General features: G+C 36.6%; 1 protein-coding gene across 2 annotated transcripts; it reads left to right on the forward strand.

The window, feature by feature from the left end:
• LOC136834243 (sterol O-acyltransferase 1) lies at positions 1 to 27,900 on the forward strand. Of its 2 annotated transcripts, none has more exons than XM_067096586.1 (13): positions 1 to 162; positions 19,065 to 19,141; positions 19,683 to 19,840; positions 20,342 to 20,509; positions 20,833 to 20,978; positions 21,922 to 22,049; positions 22,605 to 22,771; positions 23,956 to 24,091; positions 24,588 to 24,725; positions 25,060 to 25,164; positions 25,469 to 25,616; positions 25,801 to 25,937; positions 27,070 to 27,900. In XM_067096586.1, the coding sequence occupies exons 1-13, from the start codon at positions 69 to 71 to the stop codon at positions 27,130 to 27,132; spliced, it is 1,665 nt and encodes a 554-aa protein (XP_066952687.1). In that variant the 5' UTR covers positions 1 to 68; the 3' UTR covers positions 27,133 to 27,900. The 2 variants fall into 2 exon arrangements, with proteins under 2 accessions (XP_066952687.1, XP_066952688.1); XM_067096587.1 differs by lacking the exon at positions 1 to 162 and adding an exon at positions 11,766 to 11,830.

Genomic DNA, 27,900 nt, shown 5'->3' on the forward strand with positions numbered 1-27,900 from the left:
ATGTCTCAGTTTGACAGCTCTTGTTGAAGTTGCCGGTCCTTCAGCAGCTATACTGCGCCGACCAAACCATGGCAGAAGAGGGCAGAGAGGAAGTTGATAACCACAACCCCCCTACAAGACGTAATGGACATCCAGCGATGAACGGACACGTAACTTCACATGGTAAGAAATGCACTGATTTGGTCATTTCTGTACGCACGTTGCCTGTGGCTGTCTTTAAGAGCATGTCTGTGAAAATCCGATATCGTGAATAAACCACAAAATCCTGGACTGACTTGTCTCATTGGATTTCGGTGGCCGTGATCTTATTTCATTTGTCATGGTAGTTAAGCATCCCTTAAAACGAACGCTCTAGGGTATTCTTAGATTACACTTGAAGGTATTCGTGTTTAAGTGAGAACCCCCTTCTCCGGTTAGCAAGGTTGAGTCTCTGTATAGGCCTTCTGAACATGTAATATAATACGGCAAAGCCTAGGTCGTGTGTACCTATGCTATCTTGTAAGGTGAAAAATGGGTTAAGCAAACTGGAAAGTACTGTAACTGAAATTTAAGGGCTACAGGTAATTACTATCAGTAACAAAAATATTACAGTAACTACTGTATTACACGTAATATCTAATTGAACCAAGGTCAGACAGTTTTTGTAACTCTACCTAAATAATCTATTACGATTTTTAGAGGTGTGTCTGCAAATAAAGTATATTCTTGTTTCTATGGCTGCGTGTGTAATCCGATACAAAATTTAGATACTTGTATCTACGTAATTGATTTGTAACGAAAATAGCCCACTTTAAATTACTAATTTGAAAGGTTTACCAGGTGGGTTGAAAGTTGGACAAGGAGTTTAATGGTGAAATGTGGAAGAATATCAAAATTAGAAAAATTAAGCAGTGTTATTCGAACACTATATTCCGACCGGTCCCGGTAGAAGAGCTTTGGAACCAAACATACAACCGGGAGGTGTGGCTTAGGAAGCCACATGATAACACAGCTGGGAAATAGTAATTTAAACGTTATCACCATTTCAGTACGGCCTTTGCAATTACCATGGAACGACTTAGTCTTTCCTACGGCCTATCGGTTGTGCATATTTGTGTCTAGAGGTCCACATCAGGTACTCAGTCGCCCTTTTACACCTCCCTACACTTAGCGGCCTCCAAAGGGCTAATGTCAGAATTGGCATAAGACCTGCCTTAATCTACCCAAGTCAGTCAATCAGTTAGCAGAAATAAATATTGTCAATCAGTGACAATCATTTGGTTGACAGTATCGAGTTGGTAAAGGTGTTAATTTTAGTTGCGGTGTAATTATAGGACCTAGGCTAAACTACGTTCCGAAGTGGCAAGTATACTCTGGTTAGCAGTTGTTAATAAAAAATAAAACTACGGCACTTGAGCACAGAAAGAAATTATGTTGCCCTATAGTTGATTACAGAATATTGTTTCAAGTTACATTTGATATGCTATGAAAGCTTAGTTGCCATACATAGTTACTCGACACTTCAATATCTGTGAACATGTTAGTCAAATTTAAAAGTTATTTAAAAATAGTATACACTGAATTTAAAAGTTATTTAAAAATAGTTTACACTGAAAATTACTTCTGGTGCCTAATTTTTATCAGCAGTTTTATAAACATAATATTGAAATTAGTGACTTAAAAGATATTTATGCCCCACATTTGATAAAATGCACTCTTTTTGCAGGAAATAATCAAAACTCAGCAGCTTAACCTAATTCCGCACGGAAGAATAATTATCAGTATTCAGAATTTGTACCTGCATATCGAGACGGCATGATTCAGAAGTGATTCACACCTGCGATGTCAATATACTGCATGCTGTATATTCCCGCATGGTTATCTCATTACGGAGTAAATGAGGCTGGGCGTGAAACTTTCGAGTGTTTTCGTTCTGGCAGAAATTAAAGCCAGGGGCACTGGGAACTTCATTGTATTATCATTTGTAAATAGTTGTTACAGTCAGCCTATAGATAACCTCATTGATAAGATTTGATTGGTGATGGTCCTCTAGTTGATTTATTGGCTTAGGTTAGGTTAAATTTGCTTAAGCCAACGCACGAGCTTGTCCAGTCTGGTAAATTGTGAAAGGGATTGGTAGGCTTAATGTGGATCTCCGGACTTTGCTCAACCAACAGATGCGTGAAGTACAAATCTCTGTAACTACGGTATGTCAGAAATTACCGCTTTGCAGCTTTTCAAAATAATTGTATTTGTATTGGGTATCAGACGTAATGGATGGCATTGCATGTACAGTACATTCAATTATTGTGGTTTTATGCAAGGTATTCTAGTGATGTACGATGTTAATCAGTATTAGTACTAGAAAAAGTAGAGCATAAAAAATACATTGTTTTAACAGCTGTAAAGGGGCTAGGCCAAGTATACTATTTTTAAAAGAGAAAATTGATAAACGGCTCCAGGTTAGACTGCTTCGTACGTTCATTTATTTGACAAAAGTTCAGTAGATCCGTGATACCCTTTAGAGGGTTATGTAGAATCCCCTTTTTAACAAGGTTTTAGCGACTTTATTTGTATGGTTTCTGTTATATCCAACTGTTAGTCATCTGCAGTCAGGAAGGAGAGAGAGAGAGAGAGAGAGAGAGAGAGAGAGAGAGAGAGAGAGAGAGAGAGAGAGAGAGAGAGAGAGAGAGATTTGTTCCGTTGGGAAACCGTATTTATCTTTAAACTGTGGAATACTGATATTTAATAGGTTTTTCTTTGCATTTTTTTTTTTCATTGTTAAGCTTACGTTTGTTTTGATAATACGATGGAAAGTTATAGCTAGTAACATTACTGTTTTCGAGTTTTTCTTCCTCCCGTTCACTGTATAGTTCTTTTTTGCATGCAGTTTCTTCACTCGGACCCACACTAGCCCCCAATGTTATATGTGAGTTGGAGGGGTAGTGATCATTTGATTACGCCAGTTGTAAAAATGAATGACAACTGTCTCTGGCACTCCGCTCATGGGTCTATATCACAGGTCTTCCTCATCCCAGCCTTGTCTTCAGATTCTTGTATTGGGTATTGAGTGCTACTTTGGCTTATCTACGCGTCACCTACTCCGAGGTGTTAGTACTAAACATGGCGGAAGCTCCTTGGGACGCCGTATTTAGGACCAGCCCCTCGGGGATCAAAGTATTATATACACCCATTTCTATATTGTGTAATCGACAATTGATATTAATAAACGATAGGCCGTCTGCTCTGCATTAACCATATGGAGTTTAGTACTAGCACCTCGGAGTAGGTGACACGTAGGTAACAAGCCAAAGTAGCACCGGGTATTCTCTTGTTAGCGATTGTTCTTCCTATACTTGCACAAATAAAACGGGTAACATGGTCTGAAATTGACGTCTTCGTGACAGTTGAACTTTTGATGTTACACGGACTTATTTTAACGGTTTATTCGATGTAGCGTATTCTCCATTATGATTTAAGCACTTGTTCCGTCTGTGATTGGGTTTTTTCACATATCTGAAGTTTAGTTTCGATTATTTTTTTATGATGGCTGAAAGTTCCTGCATGTCACGACTTCGGTGTAAACAAAAATAAAGTAATATCCTCAGGATTAACACCACGAACAACTGAAGAACCGGTTTTTCGTGCTATTGTATCGTAATGACAGCATAAAGTTAACTATTATCCAATTGCTTTCAAATTATTTACGAAGATATTTGCTATTGCATAATTAAAAATATGTTGGGAATATTATCATTGAGCTGAAATTTATCTAATCATGGAACGCGCGTGCTCTCAACCTTCTTAGCTATCACTTGTTTATCCCAGATTCACCGAAACACGATATACCAAAGTCTCGTGCATTGTATTTCAGTCGGCCAGTGGTCTATTGACACCTCCTGCCCGAGAAACTTAAAGAAACGTGGAAGCAAAAACGTGTTCGTCATACGAGATCGCTTTTATTTATAGAATGTGTCGAGTATGTTTTATGTAACGTATGTAGGTTTATCTAATTGTTGCCTTCCTAGGCCGATTTGTTTTCGTGTGTAATACTAATCTTAGTTTTATCGTTTTGGTGGTTGTATTTATTATGTATGGGCATTATTTTCTATATATATGAACAGTAGTGGTTAAAAATGATCACGTGAAAGTTAATTAAAAGACCAATTACACTTCAGTGCTGGGTGGCAGGGTGGGGGCGGGGTTGGAGCCTTCGAAACGAGGAAGAGATTAAATTCATCACTTGAGGCGAGTTTTAAAATCTCGAGGGTCATAAGGAAGAATGTTGCTAGATCAATCAGACAAATGACGTCCTACTTTTGAATTTTTTTTTTTTTTTACCTTAGCAGTAAGGGAAGGAGCCATAAAAAGTATTCAAGTCCACTTCCGATTTAATGGTGTCATTCTCTTGTTATACTTCCGTAATTAACAGACGGCAAAAATTATTCTCGGGTGACGTAATGTATGTCTTTGTTACTTACATATTAGTCTCATCATCAGGCTTTATGATCTATAAGCGAACAAAAACTGATGTCTTTCCAACGCTGGTCGAGTAGGTTTTCCTGGCAAGAAACTTGGTTGCTGTTTTTAATAACTTATTCTTTAGACCTAGTCTTCAGAAGCGTTTGTCGTAAGAATAGAACCTAACCAACAACTATTCTTCCCCCCTCCCGCTTTCCCGTCCCGGGGCGTGGCAGTGGGGAATTGGAAAATCGAACTTTCGTAACTTCAGTCTGGAAGAATCAGTTTGATTGCTACAGGCTGCACTGGGTCATTTTTCCAACTGTCTGTGCGGCTTGTTGGGCTTAACGCAGTAGGGGTACCAAATTTTGTGGAGCAATTTGCTAGACTGAAGTGTTGAATAGCAGTTGTGATTTGATGTTAACTGGAGACTCGCATCTACTTATCCCAAATATCAGTTTTTAGTTTTCTGTAAAAGAAAACTACTGAGATAGCTATTTGTCTGTCCGTCCTCACGTTTTCTGTCCGCCTTCAGATCTTAAAAAACCGAGGCTAGAGGGCTGCAAATTGATATGTTGATCATCCACCCTCCAATCATCAGACATATCAAATTGCAGCCCTCTAGCCTCAGTAGTTTTTATTTTAAGGTTAAGGTTAGCCAGATCGTGCGTCTGGCACCGCTATATGTGCCAACAACACAGGCCACCACCGGGCTGTGGGTGAAAGTTTTCTGGGACTGCGGCTAAGAGTTTCATGGGCCGTGGCTGAGAGTTTCAGGCAGCATTATACGCTGTACAGAAAACTCGATTGCGCCGAAGAAACTAAGACACATTTTTTACTTGTTCTTATTGCAGACACTGTTAGAAAAGCTTATGGTTATGGCTGACTACGCCAAAGAGTAGCTTTCTTTGTTTTATACCTCAGGTTATCTTGACCGGATACTGGAATTATTAAAAGTGATTATGCAACAAAATATTGCAAAGTAAGACTGAAGGTAGGTAGGCTAAAATCAGCCCAGCTTCCGGTGCAAGCGCACTTTATTTATTCACGAGTGAAAACATTGTCTTCGTTTTCTCCGCTTAATGCTAACTATTAACGCACGTAAGACCCGGTTACTTCCGGTGCAAACACACTCGGTTAGTTTCTGGAGATTAAGTTCTTTCCTAGATCTGCATTCTTAGAATGAATGAATGCGTAGGCGAATTTCGTTAGTTTCCGGTCAAGGGGCCTTGAACCAACGTTGCTTTATATCCAGCATCAGGAGACACTCTTTCACTCTGTTGGGAAATTCAGACACTGCAATTTCCATCAAAGTTTTCCCAGGAGCCATAATTCTGATAGTCTGTTTTGGTTCTTAGTTACTCAGTCGTTTTGTTTTCCCTAAGTGTGGTTTCCTCTGTGGGAGGTCTTTAAAGCCTTATCGTATACATTGGTATTGACAGCTTAGAGCGTTATATCTCGTGCACTTGTTGATATTCATCTTTGGATTACTCTGTGGATTAAGGATTGCTTTTTTTTTTAACCTGACTTCTCAGTTCTGTACTTGATCTCTTCACAAGACTTCTTTCACAAAGGCCTCCTTTACTGGACCACCCCCTTCAACTGATCTCTTATCCACTTGATCTTTTCTTCACTTAGCCAGCCTACTTTCACTTGATCTGTTTTCACCCTGATATTTTCACTTAATCTCTTCTTCACCTTGGTATCGTCACTGGACACTCTTCACCAGACCACCTTCTCCACTTGTCCACATCCCAATAAAATATTTCACCCAATTTTCAACCCGCTGACCCCATCCTCGTATAACGTTTTCTTCATTTGACCTAGTGTGACCACAGTTGTGGTCTTGTTCCCCCAAAACATTCAGCAACATTTAGCAACATTTTCCACGAGGTCATTGCACCTCACCTTGCATAATCTTGGCAAGAGGTTAGAGGGATTTTCTGTGGATTCTCGGTTGCATAACTTAGGCTTGCCTGCGCGTCCACGGTCTCTTGCATTTCTTGGTATTTTTTTCTCTTGCATTTTCTCAGCTTCATAACTAGAGTCATTTACATGAGACCATTTGACTAAGTGTGACAGGTTTTAGTTTCACAGAACGATTCTACAATGGTAGTTTTTTCTTTACCATTTTCCATTTTATTGTGATTTAATGTTTCATTCTTGAATGATAAGTCTTAGTATCAGAACGATTCGACAGTGGTCCTTTTTCCGTACCATTTTGCATATATGTTTTCATGCTTGTCCTTGCTTTTGCATGAAGTGCCAGGTGACTAAACTGATCAATCAGTCCGTCGGTATTCCGCGGTGGAACCCCCCCGCCTCCCAAACCATCTCCTCCCTTCTTATTGGCTGGTGGCCTTCTAAGGTAACACTCGGTGGTTCTGTAGTAAACAAAAATCCTCATTGTTGTTTTATTCTGTCTCTCCTTCCCTGGTTTGTTTACTTATGCATGAACTCTTTTAATTTCCGACCATCCATTCATTTTTACATCCGCCAACAAAGTGTGGGAGCGTTGTCTCATGTCTGGGTATTAGGAAAATTTCTCGAGAACGGCTGAACAGAATTTCATGAAACTTTATAGATGGCGTTATTAGGGGGCCCTCTCGAGTTGATAAGCTTTCGTGGTTTATCTTTATAGAATAAACTTTTATGCATAAAGAATTTTCTCAACTCTGAGTCGAGATCTCCCTAAAGTTAATGAACTAATGAAGGTTACGTCATTATTAATTGTACCTGCCAAATTTCGTCAAATTTCGTTCTCTTCTTGAGAAAAGTTGCTAAATATCACTCATTTAATACAATATGAGTGTTCGGTGGCTTAGTGTGTGCTTCATTGTCGGATATGTATTTAAGTGGCGTTGGCGGAGGTATGCTCGATAAGAATCCCTTTGTTTGCTTTATTTATGTGAACTATTAAGTCTTAATGATAGTGGTCCCATTCGGTTGTCAAAAATTGTCAATGCAATTTTGTTTCTCCCTTCAAATGCAATCTCTCTCTCTCTTCTCTCTCTCTCTCTCTCTCTCTCTCTCTCTCTCTCTCTCTCTTATCGCCACAGTTTCTTCACGACGCTTTGTCAAAATCAGCGTCATCGCTGATAGTCTTGGGCCGTCATTTCTGTTGCCAACCCTTAAGTGTGTCAGGCACTCTATCCCCCCCTCCTTCTGTCTCTCGGCCAACTGCAGAGCAAGACAGTTAAAGGTCTTCTTATACAAGTTTGGATTGCATGTAGGAGCAGAGTCTGGACGGGCCACATCAAAGTGGGTTTTGCCTTACTCTTTCCTCTGCTTTCCCTCTATAGACTTTTTTTTCAGGAGAAACTGCACTTTTCAGTGGTCTTACGGAGAGCTTTGTGCAGTGGTCAGTGGTCTTGGGACTGCAGTTTTCATTGGTCTTACGGAGAGATCTGTACAGTGGTCTTAGGCTTGCAGTTTTCAGTGGTCTTAAGGAAAGCTCTGTACAGTGGTCTTAGGACTGCAGTTTTCAGTGGTCTTACGAAGAGCTCTGTCCAGTGGTCTTAGGGACTGCACTGGTCTTAGAGAATGCACTGTAGAGTAGTCTTTGGGACCGAACTCCTCATTAAGTCTTTGGGGCTTCACCTAATATGGATGTTTACTGCGTCAATGTCAAACAGATGTTTATTTGGTGTGTTTTCAAGCGCGAACAAAAGCGTTTCCCTTTCTGTGTCAAGGTCGCTTGGTTGCCATTGTCTCCAGAGATCTCAGAGGTTCTCCTTGAACTGTTGTGCACGAGGAAGGCCTCCATAGGAGAAGCCCTTAGTATTTGTCGGCTTTTTGGAAAGACGAACATTTCATGGTAATTTTCTGTCATGGTGTCTTGTCTTTTTGGTGATTTAACCGGTTTATTCTTTTTTAATAAGTGATCTCTTCCTTCTATATTTCCCATTGCCTCCCGTTAGTTCTTTTTAATGAACACCATATACCGTGGAAGCTTGAATTTCAAATCAGTAGCTCGTTTGGGCTTGTTCCATATGAACAGGGTTTATCTTCTGAATAATAATAATAATAATAATAATAATAATAATAATAATAATAATGGTGATGATGATGATGATGATGATTTAACTATTAGTTCACGTGGGATTCCGGGATATTAATGTTATTTTGCGATATGACATGCGTTTATGACACATCTACGATATATTCTTTTATGAGTTTGTAATTTATGACATTTTGTGATATGTACTCTCATGAGATTCAGCAGTATAGCATAAAATTTATAATTACCGCTATTATACTGTATTTTAGGAAAGCACCATACCTTCTCAAACGAGATAGAACGGTATGACATAGAGTTTATGGTAATCGCTACTATATAGTATTTTTGAAAAGCGCTATACCCTTAAACATTTTATTACCTAACGTAATCTTGAAAATCAATTTGACAAGTAGGGGCCAGTCATTTACATCGTCACTTAATTTTTTTCTTATCCATTCACCAAATTTGATTTTTGCTTGACGTGACTACTTATAATTTTTTTTTTTTTTGCTTAGTGGTTAGAAACTTCCAAGCGGTCAGTGGCGAACTGATATTGCTTTTTTTATTTAAATAGGTCACACGAGGTTAGCAAGATGACTGTGTAACCTTGAGCCGTTTTAGGTAAGAAATTCCGGAATATTTTGTTTACAAGTTAATTGATATTGCATAACTTGCAGGGGGTAGCTGAGGGAAATTTTAACACATTCCTACAACATTAATTCAACATTTCTAACATTTAGGTAGTTAGTGAGTACTTTATTTGACACAAAGGAATAGAATGTTTGTGCTGTTGTCATCGTTAAAAAAACTATGTAAGTGAAATCGGTTTGTTTATCACACTAAATCATTACATAAGTGACACAAAATCATGTGGTGTTACTAGCTAGGTTTTTCGTGATTTTTTTTTTTTTTTGATGTCGGAACATCAAAAAGACGATCACGCAATTTCTCCGGTTACCGAAAAGTACTTTCAGAAAACTCTTCAATATGAATAAAGTTGATATAGAAAGCAGTGATCTGTATGTAAGACGTGTAACCACGTTAAAGAAAAAAAAGTCTCCCGTGACCTCTCAATAAAAATAAGAATTTGATTTTTAGAAATTCATGTCAGATCTCTGCAAGACTGGAAAAGTTTGAAGTCTTATATTTTATGTATATTTTAACTGATATATTATATTAGACTTCGTCTAGTCATGAACATGAAATATCACGATATGGTCACTGCAGTGAAAAAGTAATTCATATTATAATGAGCATTAGAAAAATGTCATGCACGTATTTATATATTTCAGGAGTTTGTCACACAGAATTAATAGTTTTTTTGGGGTTACCTATTGACTCTTGTCATTGATATTTAAAAGTCATGTATGGTAGTCATATTTAATGCCAATATTGATTAATATCGGTATTAAATGACGCAGTTGTATTGAGAATGACACTAAAAAAGTATATAGAAATATGGGAAGGAATTCGTGATCATTAGTTAATGAATGTGCACAGACTCCCTACTTAACTGTGTAGAATAATAAACTGGATGACAAAGCTAAAAATGAGGAAAGAAGAAAAAATAATTTACCATTTTTAGGGAGTGAATCAAAATATGATGAACAGCATGAACTGGAAATGGTTTTCACGTTGGTCGGCTGACTTAGAATCAGTCGAGTTTGAAAGTTAAGTAGATTTTATTACAGCCATTTGGCACTTGAGATGACTCTCTGATACTGAGAATGACATTAGATAATTACTATGTCAAAACACCATGAGTTAGAGAGATGAAAGGCCAGTTTGACACCTATTAGATCACAGCATGCATGTTACCTACCATTAAAAATGTTTTGTCTTCAGTATTTGTATTGATTAATTAAGGTAATAAGATTGCTTTTTTGGAATAAAAATCGGTTGAAGGGAAGATTACCAAGGAATGAAGAAAGTAAAAACATATATCAGAACATTCGATAACAATGCGACATCAAGAGACGTATCGAAAGTAGCTGAATCATAGCACCAGGGTGACGTAAAAAAAAAGCAAAAAATGCGTCGAAGTTTCTTCGGCGCAATCGAGTTTTCTGTACAGCGTATAATGCTGTATGAAAAACTCATCCACGCCTCATGAAACTCTCAGCCGCGGCCCATGAAATCTTCAGCCACGGCCCATGAAACTTTCAGCCACAGCCCGGTGGTGGCCTGTGTTGTTGGCACCTATAGCGGTGCCAGACGCACGATCATAGCTAACTTTAACCTTAAATAATATAAAAACTACTGAGGCTAGAGGGCTGCAATTTGGTATGTTTGATGATTGGAGGGTGGATAATCAACATACCAATTTGCAGCCCTCTGGCCTCAATAGTTTTTAAGATTTGATAGTTCCTCATTGGACGGGTTGGTATCGTTATCGGCTACCACTCTGCTGGGCCCGCGTTCGATTCTCCCGACCGGCCAATGAAGAATTAGAGAAATCTGTTTCCGGTGATAGAAATTCATTTCTCGGTATAATGTGGTTCGGATTCCACAATAAGCTGTAGGTCCCGTTGCTAGGTAACCAATTGGTTCGTAGCCACGTAAAGTGAATCTAATCCTTCGGGCCAGCCCTAGGAGAGCTGTTAATCAGCTCAGTGGTCTGGTTAAACTAAGGTATACTTAAGATCTGATGGTGGACGGACAGACGAAAAGCCATCTCGGTAGTTTTCTTTTACAGAAAACTAAAAAGGAAGTCAATTGATTGCAAGTCGCTCCGATCTCTCACTGATTACGATACTTTATTTTGCATTTGTACACGACCCTGTTTACAAACACGAAGGAACGAGAGAGAGAGAGAGAGAGAGAGAGAGAGAGAGAGAGAGAGAGAGAGAGAGAGAGAGAGAGAGAGAGATATTCATCGTTGTTCTTTACCTCAATGAACTTTTGAAATCGGCTTGCACTTCACAGCTAATCTGTTCGCTCTTCTCGGTACAATTTTGTTTTTGAAAAACCAGTGTCTCTCTCTCTCTCTCTCTCTCTCTGTTATAAGTATATTACTGCTCTGCATAACCCCCTCTCTCCATTTCGGTATTGTGTGTTCTATTCCCCCTCCCCCTCAATATTTATACCTACTTAAAAATCCCCCATTTCCGCGTGAATCCTCTCTCTCTCTCTCTCTCTCTCTCTCTCTCTCTCTCTCTCTCTCTCTCTCTCTCTCTCTCTCTCTAGTTGCGTCAGACGAATTTCCACATCTACGTTATGCCTAAGATACCGGATGTCCCTCAGATACGTCATAATATAAAATGCCGGAGAACTCGGAGCGTCACCTCAGTTCACATTCAAGTCCGACCACGGTTACTTTTTCCTGACCTCTCGCGCCTGCGCACTGCCATTCGGAAGCGAGACTTTGTTTTGATTTTTTCGATTGTTTATGTAAGTAGAATAATTATTGTTGATCAAGTTATTGTAAAATGAATGACACTAATTGAGATTGATGGTAGGCCTACTGAGATTGTAGGTCTATTGAGATTGCGTTACCTACTAGCCATTTCTGTTTAACTTCAGTTGGCGGGAGCTTGCGTCAGGCTTCATCTGTGAGTTTATTTGCATGTTCTACTACTACTACTACTACTACTACTACTACTACTACTAATAATAATAATAATAATAATAATAATAATAATAATAATAATAATAATAATTTGCTTGTTTTCAAGGAAACGTTATCCTACGGATATCGGTGTTTGACTTAGAAGCACGTCTAAAAGATTTTATTCAGATAAATGATTGACAAGTGCTTGTGTTTAATGATTGACAAGTACTTGCGTTGTTTATGAGTGTCGACGAATTAATTAGTGATTAACTCTTACCTGTTAAACTTCCTGCGTGTTTAATGGAACAACGACACCTTCCCAGGGCGAGTAGCCATCTTAAGAGTGAGGGTATGGCATACCAAAATATAGCTGTGCCTCCAGTGTACGAGTACCTGTTCTGTATTTGTACTTGGCACTGGACTTGAATAAAGTGTATGATTATTATTGATGTTAATCGAGTCTTGTTACCTTATACATTTTTTCTCAAGATGTTGGGTTGATTGCTACCAAGGCACTGAATGACCTTTTCATTATAGTGCAATGTTCTTTAGTTAGATTCCTTGATGCTTCATTTTGTACAATTTTATTGTAAATGTTGCTTCATTATTGCCGTAAGTGCAGCTTAAAGTGAAAAAAAAACTGGTTGTTGGTTTTCTGTATAAAGCAATACCGATATGGAAAGTTTTTTCTTTCAGTTTTGTGTTGCCAGCTAATGGTGTAAAGCGCGTTTTCTCCTTTTTTGTATGACCATCGTCGTTGCGATACCAGTTAATGACATTGAATACACTCAAACACACTAGTTTTTCAGAAGCCAATTACAAAGTGGCACGTCTCTCACTCTCTCGGAAAAGGATACCACCTCTCTCGGAAAATAACACCAAGAAGTATTAGTAGTACCAGCAGCTTTTCCTATCCATATTAGCGGAGTTTTGTGGTTTTTAGCTTCGCCTGAGACGTACAGCATTTCATTTGTACTCTTTGTACTATTTGCACGTGGCCCTCGCGTTCTGCACCATCTCGTTCCAGCCAAGCAGTGGAGCCAAGTGAATCTTAACTTTCCATTGTCTGTCGTCTACCAATCGCTTCCTGGGTTAACCTTAACTGGTCGTTTATGCACTGATGTGTTGATGTTACTGGTGCCCCGTGCAGTTTAATGTCTTATGGGATTAATGTGAATGAAGATGCTGTACTATAACGACTCCTCTATTTTAGGAGTTGTTCTGGTATATTGGCCAGTCAGAGTGCTTTAATCAATTTCAGAACTTCAATGAGTAACTAAATTTGCTCCATTCTGAAGTTGTGTGGTGGATACTTGACGTGAAGTTTGGCGGCAAAATCTTCTAAAACAGTGGTTCTGAACCTGGGGGCGCGCCCCCCTAAGGGGGCGACAGCAATTTCCGGGGTGGGCGCGAGCCCTAAGGAATAATTAAAATTCTCTAATTATATTTATTTTCTTAACAAGAGTCGCTAAGAAGCAGTGTCAAGTATCTCACTAATTCAGTCCCAAAGGAATAAAAACACCCCTTCTCTCTCTCTCTCTCTTTTATATTTTCCTTTATATCTGGGAGGGAATTTTACTCATAGATGCAAGGGGGGCGTGGAGGGAAGGACCAACTCTTAGAGGGGGCTTGGTAATAAAAAGGTTAAGAACCACTGTTCCAAAAGGTGGTGCTAGGAACTCCGACGGTTCTTTCCTACTATCAGCTATTCTTGTGTCGTACTAGGAACAGGTGCCATGTCCTACTAGGGACTGTTGTTTGGCGCTGATTGGAAATGCTCTTAGATCTTACTAGGAACTGTTCTTGGTGCTACTAGGAAGTAATCTCAGGTCATGCTAGGAGCTGGTTTCCCAGATATCGTAAATTAATTTGGCAACGATTATGGTCGTCGAAGTTAAGAGTAATCGTAAATACTGATCAAGTCTCCATCCCTATCAAGTCAGGTTTCCATTTGTTCGACACTTGCCAGCACGCATACTTTTTCTCCTCTTCCCCATCTTGTGAATTAACGTTTTGATATGAGTGTTGATGTGTAATGCTTCTCATTTCCCAAGGCTCTTCTGTGTATATAAGTACATAGAATTACAAAAGAATGGGGCCATATTCATTGAACTTTAGTTTTTTCTTTAGCGTGTACCGTAGTTCAGGCAAAGAAACTGGGAACTTCGCAGTGATGCATTGCAACTCTGGAGCATAAAAGATACAGTCGTTCTCAAAACTAAGCAGCAAAGATCCAAGAAGCCCAGATATGTCTTGGCCAAAGAGGACGAACCGAAGGCGAGGAATCTGAAAGTGTTTACAGAATATTTGTTTGTATATTTCTGTGTTCGCTTTTTCTTCGTGAATGGGGTTTTGTTCGCAAATCAATATACACATGTGAACGTATGAACAAACACACACACACATAGTAGAGAGAGAGAGAGAGAGAGAGAGAGAGAGAGAGAGAGAGAGAGAGAGAGAGAGAGAGAGAGAGAGAGAAATTATCCCAAAGGGAAGCCGTAGAATGTGGTTTGGCTGTTGACTGTTTACTTATTTCTGGGACCCCAGAACGCTTGTAACGTCCATTGCTTTAGTGTTCACAGGAATAATGATAATAGCCCACCTTGCAAGGACGAGACCCAGAATATTATGTTTATGGCAACAGCAAAAACAGCAGTGTCATAAAACCAGTCATAATAATTATATATATCCTTCTTTAGTGTACCTGTTTGACTATAGGGAAGTGTGAATGGCTGGACTTCTGCGGTCTGCCACTAGTTAAAGAAATGTTTCAAATTACAATTTTAGTTAGTGGTTTTAAGAGTGGCTGGGCACTTCTCCAAGCCACGTGGATATTATTATTATTATTATTCAGAAGATGAAACCTATTCATATGGAATAAGCCCACAGGGGCCAATGACTTGAAATTCAAGCTTCCAAAGAATATTATGGTGTTCATTCGAAAGAAGTAACAGAAGGTGATGAGAAATACAGAAAGAGGAGATTAGTTATTTGAAAAACAGATATATTAAGAAATTAATGAATAATAATATCCAGTCAATCCGGTGGTACTACACCAAGAATAAATTAAAACCACAACCAGACCTTCCCGAGCAATGTTTAGAAGACGGAATTTTCCTTGAAGTGTACAGTAGAAAATCATTAAATGCTGATGGCCTAAGGAAGAGAAATTGAGAAGTCATAATTATATAATTTGTGTTGTGTGTGTGTGTGTGAGTGTGTGAGAGAGAGAGAGAGAGAGAGAGAGAGAGAGAGAGAGAGAGAGAGAGCAAACATAATTTCATTAAGCTCCTTTCATCTTCAGGAATGAGCGAAGAAATGATAGGTTTTCACGTCACCACCGTTACACAACCACCAACCTTTTTGTGGGGAGTATTTCGTCATGCCTTCTTGTCTCTTGTTTTGGTGTTTGATTCAAGCTCCCTTTTGGGAGTTGGGGTTGGGGGGGAGAAGGTTGGTTCTTGAGAAGTTTTAAGACCTCTTTGGGTTCTTGTAAGGATTGGCTCTATCTGCTGTTGGGTCAGGTCACGTTGGTGAGAGAGAGAGAGAGGTGAGACTTGTGTAAGGGTGACTCAACCGAAGGAGAGAGAGAGAGAGAGAGAGAGAGAGAGAGAGAGAGAGAGAGAGAGAGAGAGAGAGAGAGAGAGAGAGAGAGAGAGAGTTAATGAAGAAATTAATAATCACTGGTCATCCTCTATGTACTCTTCCTCCTTGTAGACTCGAGAACTGAATCAATATAAAACATTCACATCTACACGGAAATTATGAAATGGATGTTTTACACAATAATAATGTATATTGAAAGTAAAAGAGGGGAATTACAACAGGTTTTCTCAATAGATCAATAATCTCCTATAAATATCAGTCTAAGAAAAGATTCCAGGAGAACTTGGATTAATAATAACTGGCGACTTCCAATAAATCAATACTTGTTGACTGTAGTCTCTGGACTACTCTCTCTCTCCATGTTGCCATTTTTCTTATACTCTCTCCCTCCCGTATAGTCCATATTTCCTATACTCTCTCTCTCTCTCTCGGCGGAAAAACTCACCCGTTTTAAGCCAAAGGAGAATATTCCTATGAACTTCATTTGAAACACTTCAGTTAGCAAGTAGTAATCATATTAACTCCGTAAGCACGTTTAATCACATTTACCCAATAACCAGGAAATATCTTAATAGGATTAGGCATACTTTTTAAAGTCTTGTTACCACCTGTAGAAGCAGTGCTCACCAGTACTTACATAAAGTACTGTAAATCCTTATTTACTTTTCTTCCGAGTCTTTGTCATTTTGTTATTTCGTTGTCGTTGTTTCTATTGTTAATTTTTATTTTTCTGATGGGAAGTGATTAGTAGTAGTATTACTAGTAGTAGTCGGAATTTGCCCTGGAAACGGCTCCCTTGATCGTTCTGTTAATATCTTGTTCGTTTGAGTAATTTTCTTGCCGTGGCTCCAATGAAATCCCTACTACTACTACTACTACTACTACTACTACTACTACTACTACTACTACTACTACTACTACTACTATATTCTAGTAAGAGTAGCATTTAGGTTTTGCCTTTGAAACGGCTCCATAGGAAATGTGGCAAACATTGAAGTGAAAGGATTGTGTGTACTTAATATCTTCTTCTGGTGGATGGAGGTTGAAAAGAAGACCGTTTGCCTAAAGCATTATAATGGAGGCTATCTCCACCCTTCCCTTCTGTGGGACTACTTTTATGGTAACATCGGCCGAGGCTGACCCTTTATAGGATTGCACCCGTAGAAAGACATCTTTCAAAGCTCGTTCTTTGGTAAAGTTAGCTAGGTATTGAAGGAAAGAAAAGGGTTGTATGTGGCTTGTATTTGCTTGAATAGGGGAAGGTTGAATGTACTACACGACGGTGCGTAACCATAAAGTTTACAGCATGACAAGTGTTCGCAGCAAATCTTGTCAAGTTTAAGATGCTTAAAAGTCTCCGTATATAACCTGTCAAATTTTGTCTCAGAGAGTTTCCTGATAAATTCTTGCAGGGTAAAATACGTAGTCTTAACCAGTGCGTCCAACGATTATCTAGGACTTGTTAAAGTTGTTAAAGTGTCCTTTTCTTGTTCCCAACGTGTTTGTGATATTTATGCAATAAGCTGCTGATGTGTTTATGACATGTTTTTCTGTAATGGTCACTTTTCATAGCAGAGTTGGAAAATCCATCGATTAAAATTCACCGACCGTACACGCTTTCCATTTCTATCTACTGAAAAGATGCTAGACCATATCTCAAGACTTCGGTTGAAACTGTCCCTCTTGAAACCTCCCCCACCCCCCCGTCTTCTGGGGCCCACTGACTACTGTTGATGGGACATTAGTGAAAAGAATATACGATTTAATTTGGCTGCTGTAATTTTCGGTGAAGATAATCGAACATGTATTATATTTACATTTCATTTTCTGTCGTGAAATCAATTATAACAACCTGCGAGTCTTGGGATCCAGTATTATCATTATTGTTTTCTCTAATAACCAAGTGCTTCTTTAATGTAGTATTGTAGTAAAGGTTACTGTCATACATCTAAAAACATGCATTAAAGTACGGTAGATATGTCAGATTTCTCATCATTGAATATGCCAAACTTACATTGACTACTAGAGCATTCATGTATATCTCGTCACTTAGACGTTTTTATCACTTCTGCTTTTGAGATTACGTTATTACCAAAAAACATAGAAACCGCTTAACGTTGTAAAGTTCCTTCGAAGCCACAGCAGAAACCGACCAACCGTTCAAATCTTGACAGAGTAACAAGAAAGATAAGGATAATGTCATTATAGTTTTGTTAATTCACATTTACACAAAATCTAACCGTAGAAGCGTTACGTAAATTCATAAATTATTAGACAAGTACATCCATCGAGAGTATAACATTGATGACTACGTGATGTGTGTTAGGAAATAAACCTAACTGCCTAGAGCCTTTCAAAAGAAACCTTCTAACTTCCTCTCCCTCTCATGCTTGCTCTATAGCGGGTCAAGAGCTACCCTGAGCCCCTTTTAAGAAGGAAGAGCTCTCGATGTCCACCCCCCCCAACGTCTCTCTCCCCTCTCTCTGATCACGGAGTTAACGTTTTGTACGTTTGTAAGCCGTGTATGATATATATATATATATATATATATATATATATATATATATACACATATATATATATATATATATATATATATATATATATATATATAGTATATATATACATATATGTATACATGTATATAGTACATATATATATATATATATATATATATATATATATATATATATATATATATATGTATATATATATATGTATACATATATACACACACATTAATTTCACATAATCCATACCTATGTACACCGTTTTGAAAGAAGTAGAATGGAAGACTAATTAAACCTGTTTATTTTTGCCTATATAATATGCCTCTCACCTCCCCTCCCACCATTTAATACAAGCTAGAACGTAAAATAAGGCACTTGTTACTGAACATAAATGGGAAAGATGTTTATGCGAGAGATAAGTCTAAAGCTGTTAATGAAACCACACTGGCTGAACGAGATGGTGGTTTGAATGGTGAGAAAGAGGTATGGGTCTACTGTAGTAAAAGGAAAGCTTGGGAGTTCGAAAAAGAAGTAAGTGTAATGAATGGTTAAGTCTGTGAAGCTTCATGCAGGCAAACTGCTATATCATATGTCATTGTTTATCCTTTACCAAAAAATACCAGAATTGAAAACACTGGAGTACAACGGAAATCCGTTGTAAACGCAAGTAAAATTCAGTTAACGTGAAGCTTATTAAGAAGAAATTTACAGTACACTATTCTTATCTCTTACTTAATTTACTGTCGTTTTGATAATGATATACGAGTTCTTGGAATATCAGTTTCACATTTGAAACTGTGAAATAATTATTCTGGTTGATAGATACAAAACCTTGGATATTTTTTCTCTGACTTAGTAAATATCTGATTTCCTAGGTGGTGAGATTTTCGTCACAGTATTCATAATTGATAATTACCATTAATGTTTACATTATTTACCATCTCTCTTTTCTTTCCAGTAAGTGAAGTCAAGCAGATGAATAGTACTGGAGAGGATCTGGTCCTTCATAATATTTATATTCGCGAAAAGTTAAAGGTAAGCTAATACTTTTATGTGAAGTGCTTTATAAATTCAGATTTGTCTAATTTGGTCAGTGAAATCTCTTGACTTAAATTTGTGTAGTAGACTAAGCCACTCAACTTATTGTATTTTTAATTTCAAATTCTTTTTCTCTGAAAATGTTCAGCCTATTTTTACACTGTTTACCTGGATCTCAGAAATAATGAACTTTCATTGTTAATTACCTGAGTTTATGGAAAAATAACTATTGTGGCTTGGATGTAGAAAAAATTAATAGACTTTTATGTGATAATTTGGATGAAAGAACAATGAACATTATCCAAGTGTAAGGAAAATTATCTGGATTTAAAGAAAAGCTGATCCATACATGTACTCTAAGCAATTTCTTTCCCTGTTTTGATGTCCACTTAAATAATTTAGTTTGGCCCTTTTTTTTTTCTAGCCTTCCTGAGCCTGGCCCAGATGGGGACATTAGGTTGTCCATTCTGTTAGCTCCCCCTCCCCCAAAAAAAAAAACGGTAATAAAGTAGATTTCAAGTTGTTACTTTAATTGCAGGATCTACAATGTACCATAGAGTCAGATGTGTCCAACCTAATCGAAAAACGTCTAGTAGGGTTCAAAGAAGCCAACCTTCCTGTGGCAGGATGCTTCGTCAGAAGTTCCTCAACATCCTTCACCTCTGCTCTCACAAGATCTCATAGTTTAAGTAAAGAGTAAGTTATTATGGACAATACTTACAGGATATCAGTTTAAAGTTGTTGCTGGATACTTGATTCTCAGAGATACCAGTTAACTGTACTTCGATATACTTGCCTAGAAATTTACCTAGAATCGCGAATGCTGAATGTTTCACCACCTGTGTTGATATATTAGTGTATTTTATCAATTTTACAATTTTATTTGTAAAGGGTTTCTCTGGTAGTCCTATAATTTGAAAATTAATAGTTTCAGTACGTTTATTGTTTATTTTTCATTTAACCACTGTTTGGATTCATTATCAATTAGTTTCTTTTCATATATTTGAGACGTATTTTCTCATGATACATGATACCCTTTTCCAAGTACCTGTGTGAATTATAGACAAGGGAATATTTGCATGAATATGTAAAATTTAGCAAATTTATCTTCATATTTGTTTTTGTCATAGACATTGCAACATGAAAAGTAAGAACCTCTTTCAATAACATTGACTGTATTTACTGTTAAATCCACAGGGCTCACAAACCAGGACAGCTTCCAAGGAGAATGTTCTTAGCAAGGCCCTCTTTACTTAAAGAGCTGCTGAATGTCAGTCACATGGAGAGCATTTATAACATATTTGTTGCTATTCTAGTCTTGCTCTTTTTCAACAAAGTCCTTGAAGAAATAATACAAACTGGCAGGTGAGAGATTTATGGTTCAGTCCTTTACCACGAAGACATTTTTGTCCTGTACAGTATTTGTTTATATCCGTCAAGAGCTATTTCTGAATGTCTGATTTAATTTGTAATTTGTTTTGAATTTGTTTAACTATTTTACTTACTATTCATGGATTTTTTCATATTTTTGCAGTTCTTATAAGACCTGTTATAATATTTTGCATTTTAATTAGTTAAATTTTCCAGTTCTCCTGTTCATTTATTCTTTGTTAAGCTTGCTGACTTAATTGTTATTTTCTAACTCTCACCCAGCTTGAATTAATTGTTATTTTCTAACTCTCACCCAGCTTGAATCTTGATCTGTCTCTCATCGTATGGGCATTTGGGAGTCTCGACCGTGTCATTGTGATATGGGTGTGCATGTTTACTAGTACAGCCATTTTTGTATACCTCAGTTTTCACCACTGGGCACACAACAGACATAATATGCCAGGTATTTTCTAATTAACATCCAGTTGAGAACTGTGACTTTCCTGCAGGCTGTTAAATTGATGGTGACAGATGTAGACTCTGGTAATAATGGGCTCCATATGACTCGGGTGTGCATAACTTAAAACCTGTTCATTTCTGGCCAGGGGTAGAAAGACTGGAAAAGTAATCAAAGACCAAGCTGAAAACAATGGGTCTGGATTTTGGTAGAAACATGCTCAATACACTTTGTATACTCACTTTATGATATTTTGCATATAATACAGTTGTATACTCACTTGATTACATTTTGCATAACACAATATAGTAGTATAGACTTATTATAGAGAATACAGGAGTTTTAGTACAGGAGTGACTGGATGTATGTTTTTACAGCAGTCATAAAGGATGTTCTTGATATAGTAATTCTGTGCTATACATAATTAAACAGTTGTACATTTATCCTACCGCTCTTACATAAATTAATATCAATACCCTAATTGTCAAACTGATTAAACTGCTAAGTAGCCCTCTGGTCATATCTTCCAACTCAGTAAAGGGAAGCATTTTACCATACCCAGACACTAATCTGACTAAACGCATTAATAAATATGGGTCCATTATGGCGAGATGTATATATCAAGAAGGGAGTCTTGGATTTTTGTGATCACTTAATATTAGCATTTTATTTACAAATTTACTAAACCTTTAAAGCTGTGAAAGTTAAGTTGCTTTTTATCATCTGGCTTTTAATACTGTTTAGTTTTTACTTTATTAATTGTATTAAATTTACTAATTAATAGCATGTTATCCTCTAAATATTAAACTGAATACAACTTGAGCTTCATAATTTTTCTTTTAGCTGTATGCTGGTGAAATCTTTGATTCTTTAGAATTATTTGAGAATGTGACTTCTGAGTAAAGAACTGTATTAAATAAGTTACGTTATTTTCTTTTGTTAATTTAAGGTGCGTACGATGCTTGTGGAGGCCTGATATATGGTATTTATTTGGTTCTCTTCATGTACCTTCCATTATCGAGTCTGTTGTATCATAATCTCCCACCGGCCTCTGCTCTCATTATCCTATGCGAACAGGTTAGAGGATGGAGTATTTTTTCTTTTTTCCATTTCCCTTTACATTGGTTTTAGCTTGTGTTGTCATCTTCATTTATGTGAAGTTGTACTTTTTAATACTATAAAACACACTATAATTTTTGTTTAGTGTTAATCATGATTTTTTTTGTTTCAACAAAGATTCAGTTTACAGTATACTGTACTTGCTTTCTTTTTATCTCAAAACAGAGCAGTTGCTCTACTTTTGCTAGCATATGTTTTTCTGCAGGTTAAATACTTTTCATATCTATGCGTACAACTTAATCACAGTACAGTACATGGATTACTCTGTGCCCCAGAAGCTGAAGACACTGACACTCACTAAATTGTAACAAACTCGCAAACTTTCAGTAACACTTCATATAAAATCTTGTACCTTCTATAATATATAACCAGATCTCAGACCTTTGGCTTCCACTCTGTCACAGCTAATGCTCTTCACTAAGTTGCAACTGTTATAACTCTTACACTGCCACTAGATTATAATTACATAGACTTTTACTAAGTTACGAGTGACTCATGCCAACTCTGTTTCAGGTGAGAATGTTCATGAAGACATGGGCATTTGTAAGGAGTAATATCTCTCGAGCCATCAGATACAAGAAAGATGACGATGAACCGACGAAGATTTTATGTCCGGATTTTTCTCATTATCTCTATTTTCTGTTTGCGCCAACACTTATTTACCGAGACGAATATCCACGGTGAGAAAATAATGTTTAGGGATTAAAGGGGTTTCTTGGAGACAGTTGTGTGTGATAAGAATGGGATTACTAATTAGAAAGTAAATTTTAATTATAAATTAACCAAGTTAACTGTAGGGCAGTTTACAAGGTTATTTTTTCTCCATCAGATCATTTCCATTTACTATTCAAAAAAAATTTAGTTTTTAACATATACTTAGGCTTTTCATCAAAAAAATTGTCATGCATTCAAGAATACATAATTGAGAAAATTTAACAAGACCAAGCTCATTACAGTACAGTACTGTTATCCACAGTTTTAAATCCTTTGCTGTTGATTTAATCATGATGATGCAATGTCAAAAACTTGCCAAACCTTCAAAAGTTGCCTACCTTTATCTATATAACTCCTGTCAGTAAAAACACTTTCATGGTAAAGAATTCAGATGAGGCATGGTTCTATTAAATTTTGGAGGACTGGAAATTTTGGAGGACTGGACGTTCATTTCAAGGAAGCAAAGAAAGCCATATTTTTTTTATCATTTCTTCAGACTGACTAACATGAAATTATGCAAAAATTGTCTGCATGGTTTTAATTAAAACTATTTCTTACTGAATTCTGGCTTCTAAGCCCTTATTGCATCAAAATAGCCAGAAAATAATTTTATTAGTGTACATTTTTCTTATTACTGGAACTGATTTGATGTTCAGCTATGAAATACAAACAATGGTTATACATTCTACCTTATTCTTTCTACGTGGTTAAAGTTTAGCCTACTTTGCTTATTTCATTTGCAGGTTTAAGACATTTGAGGTATTGTTTTTCACAGAATCTATTGAGCACAGACTTTAATTGGAACAGAAGTTGTCAACTAGTTAAACTATTTCTGGAAAGTAATAATAATAATGTTTGTTCATTTTTAATGGATCAGTTAAGATATTGCAGCACTCTACACTAATCCCCTAATATTTCTAATTGTTTTTTTTTTTCTTCTCTTGGTTTTATAAGATGTACTTGATGAAAGCAAATTAATTTAACCGTGTTTTAAATATGTTTTACTAAGCTGATTTTTCCTTAGTGGTCAGCTAAAACTATTTAAAAGTAATAATAATAATGTTTGTTCATTTTTAATAGTTAAGACAGAATTATAGTACAGTATTTATATATACTAATAACTGCACATATGCATATTTATTTTTTCCAGAAATGAAAGTATCGATTGGCGGAATGTCATCAATGACTTGGGGCAAGTGATTGGTTGCCTCTTCTACACACACTTCCTTTTTGTACGCTTTTGTGTGCCAGTCTTCCAAAAATTCGGACAGGAATCATTCAATGGGGTGAGATGTTATTTATTATTTGTCTTTTATGCCTACCGGCAGAAGTGTGCATAGTTTAACAAGTATGCACAGTTTATCATTACAGTTTGCTTGAGATATAAAAAAGTGGACAAATTATATTTTATATTTGTTCATCTGTGCATTTGCTTCCTCAGTTACTAAAAAGATGGGTGCATTTTTTAACAGTTAATTTTTTTGTGTTTACAAACTTAGCCAGATTTAGTATCAAAGATCCTTACAGTTGGTGAGAAATGATGATCACAGGTATTTTGAGTGATTTTGTGGCCATAATTTAGCAATTCTTTCTCTATTGGAGATACTGTTTCTCATGAAAATAATTAGTGAATTTGTTTATGTTCAGAGAACTTGACTTAACCGAAATACTGTTTGTTATGAAAAAGTTGCACCAACTTATGTGAAGAAAACATTTACTTTGCCATGACTAAAAAAATATGAAGCCTTTAGATTGCATCCCTCATTTTTTATGTTCTTGCAGACAAACCTCATGGTAGCCGTCTTTTCCTGTATGTTCCCGGGATCTCTTGTTTTGCTTTGCGGATTCTTTGCCATCCTTCATGCGTGGTTGAATGCATTTGCAGAGATGTTAAGATTTGCTGATAGAATGTTCTACAAGGTATATTTGTTTTGGTTTTCTCCAACTAAAGCTCACATTGATATAATTCATTACCTCCTATTATACTAACATCCCTTTTTATAAAAAATAAACTATTTGCTACAAAGGATAGCATTTCCTGTAGAAAAGCTAATTTTGGGACAGATTTGTCATATTCCATCAAACGATTACTTGACTGTGTTAAAAGGATTGTATAGAAGTTTAAATAAGAAAACAGTTTCCCTAACTAGCCATGCCTTTACTGTATTCTTGAAAATGGTAATCAAATCAATTAATCTCATCAGTATATCTTTTAATTTTTATATATGAAACTCTCTGTATATTTTTCCTACAGGACTGGTGGAATTCTACCTCCTATGCTAGATTCTATCGTACTTGGAATTGTGTTGTTCATGACTGGCTATACGAGTATGTCTACAGGGATGTGGTAGCATGGCAGGTAAAACAGTCTTTGACTATAATGTTTTTGTTTTTATAAGTACTTTAGATGTACAGTAATCACAGTAAAAGTACTTTATCGAATTAGTTTCTATTTTGGCCGGGAAGTATTTTAAGAATTTCTTCCTTAATTTAATGTAACATTATGTATAATATACATTATAGGTAAATTTTGTCACCTCATACATGAATCTCTACCAAGGGCTGTTATGATTTAAACAATACTAACTTGAAGATACATTGCTTGTTATGTCACAGAGTATTAATATATTTCTCATCTTTGGTTCATTTCTCTCTGTTTACAGCGAAGACAAGGGAAGAACTGTGCCCAGCTGCGATGCTTCCCAATGTTGGTGGTGTTTTTCATTTCTTCTGTTGTTCACGAGTACATATTGGCCTTTGCATTTAAATTTTTCTACCCAGTTCTCTTGATCATGTTTGGAGGTTTTGGAGGTAAGGTGCATTTATTCCTGTTATACTGCATTTTGATATCATACTGAATGTATTATAAAATGTTGGATTGCCATTATCAAATGTTTTTTCTTGTAATGTGGCATTCGCTGTATTATTTCTTAAGTATTGGCTCTCTTGATAAATAGTTTACACTATTAATTCTAATGATCTGCTTTTCTTTCAGTTGCGTTTATGTTCGTGAACAGCAAAGCCAGACAATTTAATATATTCCTGTGGGTCACACTGATCTTTGGAACTGGAATTCTAATGTGCCTTTATAGCATGGAGTGGTATGCACGTATCAACTGTAAACCTGTTTATGTAAGTGAATTTATAAATTCTAAAGTCATAGATAAATGTGGAAGGGATATTAGTTGGTAACCTCATTTGAAGCATCTGAATATTACAAATACATTACTTCTACAGCTTTGCACACTTGATTTTGCTATTGATGCTGAAATGGAGTGATTTACTTTAAAGTTTTGAGTACTTTCTCATAAGAATTTGCAGAAAATTTTCTAATTTATATCCCAAAGATATGATGATGACAATTTCAATTTTGAAATAGCAGATTTGTAGGGTTCTTTCCTTATAGAATTTTAATGGATAATTTCACATAATTTGAGAAAGTTACACATTTTAAGAGTCCAGCATTTGTGTTACATGGAAGTTCATGGTTATCCAGAATAATTACTCTTGGATATATAAACTCATTATTTAAAACAGTATGTAGAATTTACTTCAATAGACTGTCAGCAGCATTAATACTCCAGTTAAAACTGAATATTTTCTTGGCTGGATGTTTAGACATAATGATAAACTCTTGACAAGTGAGTAATTTTATTAGGATTGGACCCTTTCACTTTTTACTGCAAACAGGGAACCTCAGTCTTAGCCCTTACCTCTGCCGCATCAACAACCTTAGCTTATTTAGACTTACCCACATTGTCATGCGTTACTACATAGCACATAACAGTGGCTGTCTCATCTGGGTTCATTTAGTTCAGTGTTGTATACAATTTCCAAGCTACCCAAAGCACAAAATATGTTTTTTATATAAATTTGGTAATGTCTGTTGGTAAGGCTAGTAAACTAAAAAAGACTGGGCTAGGATGGTTAAGGAATAATAATTTTATCACAGTTAGTGAGTCCTAACTCCAATGTACGTCTAAGGAGTAGGGAAAGGACTATGATCACCTACATGTTAGAGCAAGGATCCTATGTATTGTCAAGTGTCCAGATCATGTAGATACAGTTGTTTTCTTGAGCAGTGTAGGTAATGTGTGCTAGAAGCTACTCTGAACCTGTATATGCTGAGAATGAATCTGAATTGTTGTGTAATAGTGGCCCCATTCACATTGATTATTTCAGATTTGAAAGTACTTCTAGAGCATAGCATATTTTAACTGAAAGATTGAATAGCTTTTACCTTCTGATTTTTTTTCTTTTTCAGGAGGGAACTGTTGACTACCTGCTACCACGCAGTTTCTTCTGCAAATTTGCTGCCGAGTCTTAAGCACTTCATCAATTACATATTATTAGGTTCATTGTAAAACTATGTTTTGCCTCAAGGTTTTTTGTTTACTTTTTTAACTTCTTGGGTGGGGTGGGGTGGGGTGGGGTGGGGTGGGGGTGCGGTTACCCAAAGTCCATAAAGGTATTTATTGCTCTTACCCATTGGTGGTTCCTTTCAGTCCCAAAAAGTGTTCATAACTGTTTTGGTAAATTGTAGAGCTCCATGTGATTCCCAGGTACAATATAAAGCAGTTTCCCAAAGGTTTTTTACTTTATGGAGGATTATGGTTACCTACTGTTCTCATGTACATAGTTTTCCTGTAATTGTTTGATAGTTGATAGTATTTATACATATTTATGTGTGTGCTTTATGATTTACCAAGTTTAATAAGTACTCTTATGTCAATAACTTGACAATCAGCTTTGCATAAAGTTCAGAGAGTAATAAATCTTTCATTTTTTTAGCGGGCTATGAAATTCCTTTGAGGAAACTTTTATTCAATGTCAGTATCAGAATGGTTTAATTCAACTCTTACCTTGGTTTTAAGTGCTGAAATGGGATTTGAAGATTTCTTTTTTTATCTTTAACCTACCTTAATGGCGTGTTATTATATATTGCTGGATGAAATGTTATATTCCATGTGTGTTTCATTTTAAAGAGATGAATGTTCTAAAGAGTGCAATTTTTATAATGTATATTATATTTATACCGACATTTATTATTGTGCTTTACAGTTATATTTGATAATAAAGTACAAAATGTTCTAAA

This window comes from Macrobrachium rosenbergii, chromosome 53 (genome assembly GCF_040412425.1).
Source record: "Macrobrachium rosenbergii isolate ZJJX-2024 chromosome 53, ASM4041242v1, whole genome shotgun sequence".
In the NCBI taxonomy this organism is placed as follows: Eukaryota; Metazoa; Arthropoda; class Malacostraca; order Decapoda; family Palaemonidae; genus Macrobrachium; species Macrobrachium rosenbergii.